The sequence below is a fragment of the Artemia franciscana genome, chromosome 9, assembly GCF_032884065.1.
Source record: "Artemia franciscana chromosome 9, ASM3288406v1, whole genome shotgun sequence".
NCBI classification, from domain to species: Eukaryota; Metazoa; Arthropoda; class Branchiopoda; order Anostraca; family Artemiidae; genus Artemia; species Artemia franciscana.
In genome coordinates, this window is record NC_088871.1 from 28,229,036 (window position 1) to 28,243,767 (window position 14,732).

At 34.6% G+C, this 14,732-nt stretch overlaps 1 protein-coding gene across 1 annotated transcript in view; it reads left to right on the plus strand.

The window, feature by feature from the left end:
• The window catches only part of LOC136031227 (homeobox protein onecut-like), a 55,883-nt gene extending 42,975 nt beyond the window's left edge, over positions 1 to 12,908 (plus strand). Inside the window, exons 3-5 of the mRNA XM_065710625.1 lie at positions 878 to 949; positions 8,172 to 8,281; positions 10,519 to 12,908. Coding sequence (XP_065566697.1) covers positions 878 to 949; positions 8,172 to 8,281; positions 10,519 to 10,809 — 473 coding nt within the window. The 3' untranslated portion in view covers positions 10,810 to 12,908. The remainder of the gene's footprint in view (positions 1 to 877; positions 950 to 8,171; positions 8,282 to 10,518) is intronic.
• Positions 12,909 to 14,732: the final 1,824 nt, after the last annotated feature.

The window sequence follows — 14,732 nt, forward strand, 5'->3', positions numbered from 1 at the left end:
AAGGTTTCAAGTCCCTATCGACAGAAGTGGATAATGATGTCTCTTGTAGTACTGTAGCCTATAGTTGCGCTTTAAGCTATTATAGTGGATCTTGTGGGCGACGGAGTCGGGCTAAAACGTTGATCCACAAGCTTAGAATTTCGACTTGACACAAGATTTAGTGCAATAAAACCTGGGGAAAATCATGACCTTGGAGGGGGTCTAGGTGTCCTCCGAAAAATTTTGGCTTTTGAAAGGGCACTTGAACTTGCTAATTTGAATAAAACTGTTTCTAAAATTCTACCGTTTCAGCATTTGTTCTAGTCAACAATGGTCGCCAATCACCCCTGAGACTATTGGTTTTATCATCAATCCCTCCTAGTGAAAAAAAGACAAATAAAAACAAATAAGCGTTAAAACTTGATACGAAACTTTGTATTGTTATAGTTAAAGGGTTGAAAACTCTATTGAAATATTTTTAGGCATGCTGAACTTAATGGGGAAGTTTTAAATAAGTCAGAATATTTTTTTGGACCTTTCTATTCCTTTTTTGAGATTTCGCAAATTCTCTTAATGCTTTCCCCCTTTTTCTCAATTAATGCACATTTTATTAGGTGGATAGCTTGATTGGCAAATTGAAACTTAATGAATCCTGTGTATCTTAATCACCATGTGCTGCAGTTTTTATTTACATATATTTTGTTTCATAACTTCTTTTTTTAAGAGGTTGGGTTACTACGGGCGTGGGTTGCTCTTTCCTCAAAGTTTTTGACAATGAACTGTTTGACTAAAATTCAGGTTTATGTATCATGTTCAAAACTGAACTTAAAAAAATGAATTGATTTTTCTTTAGCTTCGCCATTTGAGAGTTTGACAAGAGTTCTATTCTTTTTTCTAGTTGGCGGCCAACAACAGCAGCAACATCAGCCACTACCTCCGCCACAACAGGTGTATCATCAGGAAATTCAAGGTAACAATGGTACAAAGTTGATTAAATCCACAAACTTCTTCTTTTTCCTCTTTGGTTGTTAACTTTTATGCTGATACTATTTAACTTATTTTTTCCTAACTTTTCTGCTAGAAGGGGAGAGTGATACCTTTTGTCGCTAGAAACGTTAAATTTATGCCTGAAAAGTTTAGTTTCAGCACTTTTAACAAGGTGCCGCTATATTAGGCTTTTCGAGAAGAGGCCTAACCTCTGGTACTAGAATTCACTGCACAGGAAAGGCTATGCTTCTTTTTTCTGGGAAGAGCCTATACTGCACTTGAAGAAACAATGATTCTACTGTTTCATTGGCTCTACTGTAATATCGGCGTATGGGGGATAAAAGGGTGGAACTTGCCAAATTTAGAATGTATAGCCATGCGGTATAGTATCCTTTGCAATCATAAATGGTCATGCCAAATGTTTTTTTCATATTCCATATACTGCTCTCTAATTTTGAATTATATTAAGCCTGTATTAGCCTCAAAACCATCAGTTTTTCCTTTTTTATTTACCGACATCTTTTAACTGTAATATTTTTCCCAGTTTCTTTTAGTAATACCAAGCCGGGTAATTTTGAGTTCTATAAACTTTTAAAATTTGTATCGTTCTTATATGGATGCTCCGTTTTAAAGGTGCCATTATTTGTTCGCTGCTTTCATTGAGCGATAATTTATTACCAAGGCAGTTACAGGGCTTTTCTTGTCTCCGGATATTCCAAGTTGTTTCGTCGAGGGTAAAGGATAATAGTAAAATGATCATTTGAACAATAAACAACGTTGTCTTCATTTTCTTTAATCGTCATTCGAGATCAGTTACCGACTGGATTAAACAGGAATAAATGTGCTTAATAGTTTTTTGTGGTTTTAGTTTCGTTCTTCTTTTATTTTGTTATTTAGTTTATTTCCTGTGTATTTTCACGGTTCCTTAGTTTTAGGGTTTTTAAAGTTTGTATTTTTTACTGTTGAATTGTGTATTTGCTTGTTGTTTTCTTCTCTTTTTTTGGGCTTGAGTGAAAACGATTTGTCGTTTATTTAGACAAAATATTCACGATATATTTTTCTTTTTTGAATTACTTTGCCCTAAAGTCCTGTTTCTTAGAGTATACTCCAGAACTCAGTTATTGTTAATGATTACTAATTATTAGTATATTTGGTTCCAAAACAAAGGGCACCGCAAAATTATCAGCAATTTGTACTTCTGTGGTTAAGTGCTGTGTACAATAATGTTAGCCCTTTTATGAGTATTCAATCTTTTTTATAAGCATTCTATTGTTTAGATGTGATGTTAATTGTTATTTTAGACTGAAGGTAATAACACCTAATAAGCATTCTATTGTTTAGATGTGATGTTAATTGTTATTTTAGACTGAAGGTAATAACACCTAATAAATGACGATTTAATTTTGGAACGGCCCTTAAAATTACTTTTGTCCTATGTTGTGTCGGGTTAGCCATTTGGCTTTATGACTTTGTTATTTCATCTTCTGATTTGGTTCAACATCGCCTCAACATCCCTGAATTTTACCGTAATACCCATAGCCTTTTCAGCCACAACCAGGAAAAAAGTTTCCCCTTTCCCAATAATATATTCCTTGGGGCTAAGGGAACAACAGGAAGTCAAGGATGTCGATGAAAATACGTTATTTTCATCCAGGTTGTCAGAATAGTATTTTTTTTTCTGCTCTACACCTAGCAAACGTTCATTTTGAAGTCCCAAAGAAAAGAGTTGAAAAAGTCAGAAATATAGAAAGCTGAGTGATATTCATTCTAACATTCTTATTCATTCTCCTATTCCATTTTCATTCATATGTCAGGTTCAAAACATTCTCCTAGGAGAATCCTTTTGAGTAAATTATCCATAAATTACCGTTGGATCAAAATCTTAGTTCAAAAAGTGTTCCAAACCTTGAATTCAAATTGAACGGAACTTAAATAATAATTATATGGAATAAAATCGAAGCCAACACCTTATATAGAAAAGATCATCATAAAAATTAAGCTAGAATCGGCTTTTTTAATTCCTAAGCCACAAAACTGAAAAATCAGAGAAATATTCTTTATATTACTACTGCTAACAACTCACCGCAGCACCAAGCCGCCTGAGACCAACACAACTACGCACGCTCCTCCTCCATCCCAATCTATTCAGAGCCTCCCTCTTTGCAGCGTTTCAAAAAGTTCTCATTTCCTTTAAATCCTTCTTTAGGACATCCTACCACCGCAGACGAGGACGACCTGCTTTTCGTTTAGCCCTAGACGGTTGGCCGAAAAGGACAATCGTCGGCAATATGTCATCCTTCATCCTCAGAACGTGCCCTAACCATCTCAACCTTTCTTTCATTATAGCCCTAGAAAGTGGGATTGAACCAAACTTTTCGTATAGCCTACTGTTGGAAATACGATCAGTCAGCCGGGTACCCAGAACAATCCGTAGGCAATTTCTCTGAAAAACATCTAGTAAATCTTCATCCACTTTTCGGAGTGCCCATGCTTCAGAGCCATATTTGACCGCTGCTGTCACTGTGCCTTCCAATATTCTAATCTGGGCTTGCAGACTTATCTTCTTATTCTTCCAAACTTTTTTTAATTGTGAAAAAACCTGAGCCTTGGCTATTCTACTTTTAACGTCTTCACTGCTCCCACCGTCTTTACTAATAATACTACCAAGGTTAGTGAAGATGCCAACCTAGTCTATCGTTTCGTTACCCAACCTCACCTTTTTATCTCCACTTATTCCTGGCCTTAGCGACTTGGTCATCTTAACATTAATTTTTTCAAACCTATTCTAGCACCCTGATTTCGGAAAACCTTTAAAAGTTCATCCATTTTGCTCAAATTTTCATCCAGGATGCATAAATCATCAGCATAATTTAAGTCCAGGAGAGTTGTTCCTCCCCATTTTATTCCGTGGCCTCCTATTGCCTTTCCTGTGCTCCTTTGGACAAAGTTCATCAAAATGATCCATATAAAGGGGGATAGAACACAATCCTGCTTAACTCCTGATTTCATACAAAAACAGCTACTAACCTCATTTCCTACGTTAACTGCAGCAGTATTAATCTCGTACCTAGCACTAATCACTTTAATGTATTTGTCTGGTATACCGTATACGGATAATACCTTTGCTAAAGCTCTTCTATCAACAGAATTGACCGCTTGCTCATAATCTATAAAACAAAGGACAAAAGGTGTTTGGCAACTAAGGCACTTCTCAATTACTAACCTAAGAGTAGCAATTTGGTCGATACATCCTCTACCTTTTCTAAAACCGCACTGTTCTTCTCTTACAACTTTGTCTACAGCATCTCTCAGTCTAAAAAGTATCATATTACTAAGTAATTTTCTACCTACAGAGACCAGACTAATGCCTCTATAATTACGACACTCACTCTTATCACCTTTCTTATTCAGGGGTTTAATTAAGGCTTTCCTAAAACCGTTAGGTACTTCACTTTTTTCAAAAATCATATTCATAATCCTCAGTAACTTATGTCTAACCTCGGACTCACCATATTTAAGAAACTCATTTACCACATTATCAGCACCAGGAGCCATATTATTTTTTAATCCTTTTAGTACTGTCACTAATTCTTCCTCGCAAAATAAATCATGCTTCACATCTAAGGTATCACAAACTTTTTCCTTTTCCTCTATATCTCTTCCTGCAACTGTAGCTCAGTTTAGCACATTCTCGAAATGTTCTTTCTTTACATTTCTTTTGTTTTCATATGATCTATTACTCAGATAATTCTTGTACAAACCCCTTCTCCTCTCTATTAAACACAAACCTTTTTCACTAATATTCCTTGCTGCAGTTTTAACTTTCTTCCCTAATACACCATCAGCAACTTCACAAATTGTTTTTCTAAAATTATTTCAACCATCTTCCACATTGTCAAATTTTAAACTCTTAAGTTTAGTACTCAACTGTTCCTGGAAAGTTTCTCTCAAATTTTCATCCTAGAGTCTACCAACATCATAACTTCCCGGGAGGTAGTTGCCATAAATCAATTTTTAAAAAGTTTCTTTTAATTTAGTTCAACATACCCCTCAACATTTTCCGAAGTTTCAACTAGAAACCTTTAGCCTTTTCGTCCCCACCCTGGATCAAATATTCACCCTTTTCTAAATGATAAATCCTGAATGTAAACAATGGGCCAACCTTGTAATTTACAATCTTTTTCCCTGGGGCTGTGGGGCGATAGACATCCCCAGAGGAATAGCTTTTAGATTTTTTGACTCTTTTGAACAAATTGGCTTTTTCAAAATTTCGATGAGTATTTCTGAAACTCCCCTCAACAAGCCCTGGAAGTTTCAACTTAATACCCTCAATCCTACCTGAGATTTTGCTGATGCACCCTTTAATGACCTGCACACGCATAATGTCTTTTAATTTTGTCCAATATTCTCCTCAAAATTACCTTATAATCGTCGCAAGTATAAGTAATCGCAGTCACAAGTAGTTAAAGTCATAGTTGCAAGCAGTTGCAGTAGTAGTAGCAGTAATGGCCTTGAATTTTTCAAGTCAATGTCCTTAGCTGCTCCTAAGATGTTACATGTACGCCTTTTTGATACCCTGGATGAGCATAGTGTCTTTTGATATAGTTCTAATACCTCTCAACATCCCCTGAGGTTTCACATCAATACCCTTAGTATTTTCGGACAAGCCCAGCATCAAACATCCTCCTCCTTCTCAATTATAAATTCTTCTCGTAAATAATGTACAAATTCTATAATCTACAAATATTGCCCCAGGAGCAGCGGGGGGGGGGGCATAGCAGCTATCAGATTTAGTTATTACACCTTTTGACTATTCTCGAAAAAATCGCTTTTTCAAAGTTTTTATCAGTGTCGGGGGGGATCTAAAAAGGACAAGGGGAGACTAGTTGCCCTCCTTATCACTCCTCAACATCCCCCTCAATATGCCTTGGAAGTTTCAATTTCGTATCAATTTCCAATCGAATGAGTCACCTCCAAGTGTTCTACGACCACCCTTTCCATATGAAGTGGCTAAAAAAAATGAAGCCTAATGACCTTATACTATAGGCAAAGCTTGCTTCTAATAAGTTAGTGATACCAAAAAGACTAACCCCTACATGAAAATCTCTTCATAATAATAGTGACCACAGAAAAAAAATTGGTTAATCAAAAAAAGAACAAAATGTAAAACAAAAGAAGGTAAAGCACAGGAGGCCGTCTCAACATGGGTGCATTATATAAGCAAAAACAAAATTAATATATTTCAATCCTCATGTTCCATCAGCACAGGTCTAAAAACAATCTTTAATATTTCTTTGCCTAACTTCTGCTGAGTTTGTCCAGTTCTTTCATTGGAATTCTTTCATTCAACTTATATTTTTGTTTGAGATTAACGGAAATTAGTACCCAAGTCAGTGGGAATGGGATCTCGAGAGTGTCTATGGTGCGATGTCTCAAAATACACGCCATCTTTCCTATGCCTAGGTTGCAGGAAGCGGTAGATCTGGGACTAGTTTGCCGTTGGTCGAGCCTTGAAGTTCTATTGCAAACTTTCATTATTTTCATCAAGGTTGAAGCCGAATTGTATATTTTGTACGTTCTGGGCTCAGTTATCTGTGTGGGTTTTACAAGTCTTGGTCTTGATATATTTGTACAAAGATTTTATTTTGTCCCTGAGAATTCTTGGACATCTAGTGTATTTCATATAGTTGTTTTGAGAGGGGGATTGCCCTCCCCCCTGTCAAAGTATGTTCTTCATGCATACATTAAAAATAAGGTACATCACATATTTTTTTCAAATTATAGGAGAGGGAGCAGAAGTCTGGAATATGCGTTATCCTCCATCAGCTTTGCCACTATTTCTCTCAATAGAGCCTTTTAAAATTTCTTGATTTCAGTAACTTTATGAATATTCGCATGCTGAATAAGCTATTTTCTATTTGCCTTTCTACTTTCTTTAAATAAAAGCGAAGATCTGTATACAGCTGCGCTCAACAAAAAGGAAAAGGTTGGAAAACCCCCTTCCTTCCAAACAAGAAAAAGATGTTAAAATAATCACAAGGGAATGATTTCCAACTATTTCTCTGACAATTTTTCCTTGACCAAAGATTATATTTAATGCGTCAATTACTGTCTAACAAACGAAGAAAATTGGATAACCAGCTAAAATCAGTCCTGTTCGTGAACATGCTTGTTACGTATCTATGGAAACCAAATGTTTGATTGAAACCAATAGCATTACCTCAACTGGTAGCCCTTCGAGTCTTAGTACCTGCAAGATGTACATCTGTAAATGCCCATGCCCTATGAAAGACAAACACAAGAAGCAACGATTCTCAAACGTTCGGTAAAGCGTGGTACTTTTGTAACAGTAGAGTTTCCCCCCCCCCTTTCCTGAGTGTTGTATGATATCAAGTGTTCTTAAGATATTTGGTTTGGGTATATATGTAGATTGTGTATCTTATTCCTTTTTCCATATTTTTTCGCTTAGTTTTTAGTTTTTATTTCAGTTTTTTAACTTAAATTTTCAAAGATGTCCTAATAATTGTTTAACTCTGCACATGTTTCTAGGAAATGTTAAGTTTTAGTTGTGATTAGACAGGTTTTACGCCGCCCCTCAATTTGGAAATAATCCGTTTCACTTTTGTCTCCCCTAAAAACAAGTTTGTCGCCTCGGCGCTGTTCACATAATAGAATGGAGGGCGATGACCTTGCATGAGAGTCCCGTTGTGAGATTTATCAAAATATTTACTCTTTCTTGCTTGTCAATGCCACCAGAGCCTTGTGAACTAGCTTATAATGGTAAGGGAGACTTTTGTACCGTTAATTAAACATGTATTTAGTCAAAGGGCTTCTAAGGACAAATTGGATGGCTTCTAAAAATAAATCAGGTTTGGGGGTTTTTACGAAAAATTTCTGTTCGTTATTTGAAAATTCGTACTATATTTACAATTACGCGAGTTAGAAAAAAAAAATCCAAATTTGTGTATTATAACAGATATTGGTTGGGTAGGGGGGGGGGGGAATTTTCTCTCTATCCAATGAGGACACATAGATAAACAGATATTGACGCTTTACATAAGATGGCATTCTGTTTAATTGTATCGGCCAATGATCTAGAACCAACGGTGACCCCAAATGACACTTAATATTCGAGAATGTAGTCTGGAAGGTGTCGGTATTTTGCTTTTGGAAAATAGGTTTTTTAACCGTTTATTATTTTTTAGTTTGCAAACGGAAAGATGACTCCATGTCAAGTGGGGAGCAATCGAACCCGAAGAAACCTCGTTTGGTTTTTACTGACCTACAACGACGGACTCTCCAAGCTATTTTTAAGGTACATTAAAGTATGCTTTTAAGTTCTCTAAATTAATTCTACGGCCAGCCCATTTGAACTCGTTGCAGAAAGTAGGTGATATTGTAAATGAATTAGCTATATTAAGTAAATACTATTTGAATATAAATAGCTTTAACAGAGAACTAAAGAATTGAAGGGTTCATTGGAGACTAAAAAATGAAGAAAAATTGAAACTGTTAATACTACTGTCATTAAACACAAAAAACAACAAATACACTGCGAAACTTGGATCTACACGATATTCACGGCTGTGAAAATATAAATTTTTTAACAGATATATTAGGAGGTCGGTAATGAATTGCAATTTGGAGGTGACCATATTGCGGACCGGGAATGCCACTTCTTACGATTCATTCCAGGATTTGGGAGTTTGTATTAAACGCGAATTAAACATAATTTATGAGAAGTATAATAAGTTCACACATAAAAAAAAATTTGTAACTTGATATCTTAGCTCAAATAAGGGTTGTTTACAACTGAACCTTGGCATATTGTTCAAATCTTAGTGGCAGTCCTATCGTGGACAAATAACGATGACTTTGCTTTCTGGGTATAACTGATTTTGCATTTGCTGGGATAAAAAACTCGACCGCCTTTCTGACAGTGATAACAATATATCGTTGAAATGGAATCTGATTTCTTCTATTCTAGGGAAGTACTAGAAAAGATACCGAGAACCCTTTAATATGAAGAGCCTTAAGTCTACCATGAGAAAATTAGAAACATGTCAAAATTTAGACAAAAGGTGATAGTCGTCAATAGTCGTGATATATTTGTATATCACGACTATTGAGACTTTTGGATACTATCGACTGTTGTTACAATAGTATCAATAGCTATTGTATCGTGTGAACAATAGTTAAATGTATTTTAAAGTAGATGCTAACTTTTTTTTAAATGTTAAATTAAAAAGCGTTTTAATGTGTTAAATGTTTTAAAGGGGAAAATTTGGCCGTTACATTGGATATTAGAAGCTATTAGCACTGAGGGTATTTGTTTCTTTTCCCCATCCCTTTTAGTTGGCTTGATATATATGGGTTTGATTAAATATTGAAGAAAATATTCACTGAAAGTTACTCTCTAGTAATGTTGTGAATGAGTAACTAGCAACAAACAAGAAGTTAAAAGCAGCCTAAGTCAGCTCTAACCTGCACACGTAGAAAAATGAAAAGGACATTGCTCGTTCTACTGGGTAAGTCTGGATCATCCGCAAAATCGGAAAAAAAATATTAATTTTGTTGTTTTCTGGTATTATTTTTCCTAGTCATATATCGACATAAATAGTCAGTTTTGTTGATTTAGACACGATCTATTCATGAGGGCCAAAGACCCGAGCAGTCACCCGAGTGAAGGAAGGGCCTTTTGTGAAATGCCTAAGGCCTGAGGGAAATCAGGATCATCAAAATACCCGCAATTTTTATTTTTTTTTTTTTTTGGCTAGACGAGAAGCCCGTGTCGTGAGCTCTTTTATCTTGTTTATATATACATATATAAATATACCTATTCACTATGAAAAAATAAGCTGCAAACAATCACGTTAAAAAATACGATAATTTATTATGAATAGTCTTGAAACCATGAGAATATACAAAGGGAACGAATATCCAGAAAAAAAAAACTGAAAATGAAAGCCAATCAGATATATCACATCATGGTAACAAATGTGTAGGAGCCGACACATACCATGTATGTGTCGTATATACCATATCGTATATACCATGTCGGTATATACCGTATATATACCGTATATACCATGTCGAAGCTATTTTCTTTTAAAGCGTGCTCAAAATTGATTTGTGTATTTAAGCTATATCCGAAAATGAGTTCTTCCGCTTTTAAGGAAATAACTGTCTTACAAATATTGGGCATATTTACAGAGGTATAACTAATTCCTAATTAGCAGTGAAGTTTTCAATGATTTTTTCAATAACGACATCTAGCTCATCGATAACATGACATTACAGACTCAAGCGCTTGCTCTTTCAGTATTATTCGGATTAAAAAAAAGATGGCGATGACATAGGAAATTTGTTTTGCAAACTCCACTTTAGCCCCTTTTGTAAAGTTATGAATATAAGTTCTATAGATTATGAAGCTTAGTTATATACACGCGTCACCGACAATCTATCTTCTGAGTTTTGATTGCCTAGTGCCACCATTTATTTACTTGGAAATACAGCTATAAAACTAGTCTTATAATTCTGTTAATTTTTCAGGAAACTAAACGCCCGTCAAAAGAAATGCAAGTAACTATTGCCAAACAATTGGGTCTTGAACCAACAACTGTCGGTAACTTCTTCATGAACGCTCGAAGACGTTCGATGGACAAATGGCGTGAAGATCAAGATCCTCGCTCACCGTCCAATAGCAACATCGGCTGCTCGGACGGAGGCATGACCCCTTCTCCCACCCCATCTAATGCCAACTTAGCATCATATGATCAAAGTCATATAGTAACTCATGCAACTCTGGCACAGCTTCAACTTGGAATGTCATCAGAATTATGACATAAAGCAGGGACATTCGGTGGTGAAACTAGCCACTGGTGTTCCGACTATTGAAATATTGTCGTCGCCTAGTCAAAGTGAAAGCTAATTGCTTTGAAAGTGCAATGCTTTAATACGATTGAGGAGTCTTATTACTTATTATAACGCTTTTGTGGTATTAACTGATAATATGTGATTTTTAAGGACATACAGATGGAATGTCACTCTTTTTAAGAAAATATTTCTTTACAGACCTCTCGTGTGAAATATCTGGGGAAATGCTACTGCCAAAATATTTTCATTTTTTATTGAACCTTATCTTAAGTTATATATTATTACTTTTCAAGGTTTTCCTATATGCTACGTAAGGCAACTTTTATGGGTGCTTAAATAATAGTTTTTTTTAACTGATATACCTGGGAAAGTGGTTGCAATTAAAGGTCGTAAGTTGAGTAAGATATAGGATTCATGTGCTAGAAACAATTTTCTTCGGTAACTGTGAGCTAAAGTGAATCTGTTGTGCTGCTCTATTAATGTCCCTGTCCTTACTTGAATGTAGAGGATCGAGCGCTTATTAGCTGCTATGAATGCTCCAACTCAAAGATTTCCTATTTGGAAATATTCTTAAATATACTTTAAAATATTATTAAATCATTCTATTACAGACGTTAAGTTATATAAGTCTTAATTCAAGACCGCAATGGACTTAGTTAAAATTGAGCAATTTAATTTCGGAATTTACTTATAACAATCCTTTCGTATAATTTATATAACGGTTAACGAATCTTTTGCACCAATGAAAATTAAATCAAGAACTAGGGTTTAGAAGAAAAAAATACTAGTAGATAGGATATAATTGCTATCTGTGAATTTTACTGTGAATGTTCAAAATCTGGTTAATGTCGACATTCAAAGTGTCGACACTCAGTCAATGTCCGAGATTTCTTTTTCTCTGCTTGAATTCAATTAGCTTTGTGAATCAGATTTTTCATTCTTATACAAGGTTTGATGGTAAAAGTTTGATGAAATTCGGTTATAAATCTCACAAATGGGTTAAAAGCCTAACCTTACCTGCCACCATCAAACCTTGCATAAAACCGAAAAAGCTGACTGGCAACGCTGACTAAATCCAAGGAGAAAAATGGTATTTCGGACATTCACCAGAGATCGTAAACATTCACTAATTTCGGACATTCACGGTAACATGACTTGGTAAGCTGATTTCAAATGGATGATCATCAGGTTATTTTAGATCAGGAGCATCGAAATGTGATTGAACTTACATTGCCGTGTTAATCATCCCATTGAGAAAAGCTTAGAAAACACTTTTTGGCAATTTTCTTAGAAGTTCGAAAGTGTCAAATACGACCTCTAGACCAGCTGCTTGAACTTCGAAAAGGGTAACAAACCATGTACTTTACATTTTATTTGATATTTAAAAGCTGAAATTTTCAAAGATTATTCCTTTATTTTTAGAGGGTGACAAGAGTGTCTGCATTTTCTCTTTATTCTTTGTGATCCCCTTTGGGTTTTAATACATTTGTACTTAAACAGCAGAAAAACTAATTAATGGATGTTATAAAAGTGTTTTTTTTTTTTTTTTTTTTAAGTTTTGTTTGAAATTCCTTTAAGAGAAAAAGTTATTAGTATCATAAAAAAAACTATGTATTCGCTATGGCGGTTGTATATTACCTATTAATTTCAATTCTTTTCCGCAAAATCTATTGGAATATATATGACCAATCTCTTTAGAAGGTGATAACCCCCTCAGTCTCAAACCGCCTAGCTAGCTTTCGAAGTTACTATAAATACTTTTAATATTCTGTTTTTAGCTCCTTTGTTTGTTGTTTTTTTTTTTTAATTATGTTTCAAACAGTGAGAGTCCTCTATAAATATTTATGTTCGAAAACTTTGACTAGTTTGTAGAAATCTCATTCAAGTGTTGTCAGAGACGAGAGAGGTTTCTGAAATAGCATACGTACAGGAAAGATATGGTATTAATATTATATTAAATCAAAGCGCTGAAAATCATTTTTACCCCAACAGATTAAAGTCTAACTCATTGTTCATGCTGAGTCAATTTTTAAATAGCCAATTTTCTGTTCAAAATGATGTATTTCAAGAAAAAAAAAAACATGTGCTTTCTCTTTAAAATATATTTCCCTTTAGTTACATTTTTTTTTTCTCAAAAAGGGACATTAGTTGTCGGATTCCAAAAATTCAAAAACTGAATTTTCCTTTATTTTAGATTAACATACTTATTTCAGCAGGTTTACTTTGGGGCAGGGGAGGAAAATACCCCCCCCCCTAAGACCTTAATTTGCCCTTTTTTTGCCTCAGCGGCACTATATGGCTCATTTTTAGGTTTCACTGTCATTTTCGCTTGAATTGGTAAAATTGGCTCTAAATTTCGCTCTCCCCAGGATTTTGACAAAATTACGCCATTGTATATAAGGTTATCTAAAAAGTTTAAAAAAAAATATAGCAAGAAGAGATAAATATGGTAAAATTTGAGAAACCTCTCTTTTATAGTGCTATAGAACTCGTATACATTTGTACAATTAATGGTGCATTTTAGTATTAGTGTATCGCTTGATGTATGCACCTAATTCACTAAATTAGTGTACTCTGTTCAGAACCATCTTTATACCCTTTTTTTGCTTTAATTTTGTTAAGAAGGCCGCTAATCTAATAGCACCTCTGTCATATGCTTTCATCTGAGGTTGTATCCATATATAAAAGATGGAGCTTTTTTATGATACGAAGCTTACGAGGAAAACGTTTTTCTACCTTGAATGACAGTTTTGTATATTGGTTTCCCAAAAAATTCTGGAAATCTTTTCAAACTAACCACTTCCTATTAAATAGCCTACGAAGAGTTCTTTTGTCTATGAATTAGACTCTCATAAGTGATAACTAATGTATAAAAATCCAATTTCAAATTTGGTAATTTTCGCTTGTGCCACTCCTAGCTAGCCGAGTCTTCTAAAGACGACTCGGGAATTTGCTTTTCATAAACACTAAATGGATGCCTCTTCTTATATTATTCCTAAACATAAAGTTTTAAGAAAGCGACGAATTTCAGTCTAGAATTTTTATTAGACCTGAAAAGTAGCATTGTATTATTATTTTCTTTCTAATATAACCCGGGTTCAGGCCCATTTCCTATTGTACATACAACCCTTTATGCAAACTGATTTTAAATAATTAAAAAATGGCCGTAAAAAAGTCAAAGAGGTTGGCATTTCTAATATGTTATTGTTTTATTATCTCTATGATAATCTCATCAAATCACAACAATCGGTGAGTTGAAAGCAAAGTAAATGTAAATACGAAACTAAAAACTATGGTAAAGAAAACCCAATACCACTAACAAGAAATCAGAATTCTCCATTAATAACTTTTTTCGTTTTCATCCTGAACAATAAACTGTTTTATCAAAGCTTCGGGCCCACGATACATTTTTCCGAAAAAATTGTTTAAAGATGGCTCTGTAGTACAATATGCTGTTTATTTAAGTACAGGCTGAATGGCCTACAATGAGCAATATCTTAGAATAGTTTTTTTGATGCAAGTTGATTTTATAGAGCTATGTATGAGTACTTAAAAGTGGCTGTTGCTAAGAAGGTCGTCGTTCAAGGCATTTTAAGTTATATTCCTCACTACCCTATGCTGAGCTAGTCAATTACGATCTCATTTTTTGTATACATTCCATTTTCAGGTTTAGTTTCGATTATGCGTTTTTTATTCTCTGTCAGTTGCTTTGAACAAGGGAAGACAGAGAATTTAGCCGAATAGTCTAACGTGGCATTAAAGAATATATGCTTATTAAAAACACTTAATTTCATCTAAATTTCGTTTAAAAGAGGATTGCAGGAATTATTAAGTTTCAAGGGGTTTCTGAAATTTGATAAAATTGAAATCAAATGTTTATGTAAATAATA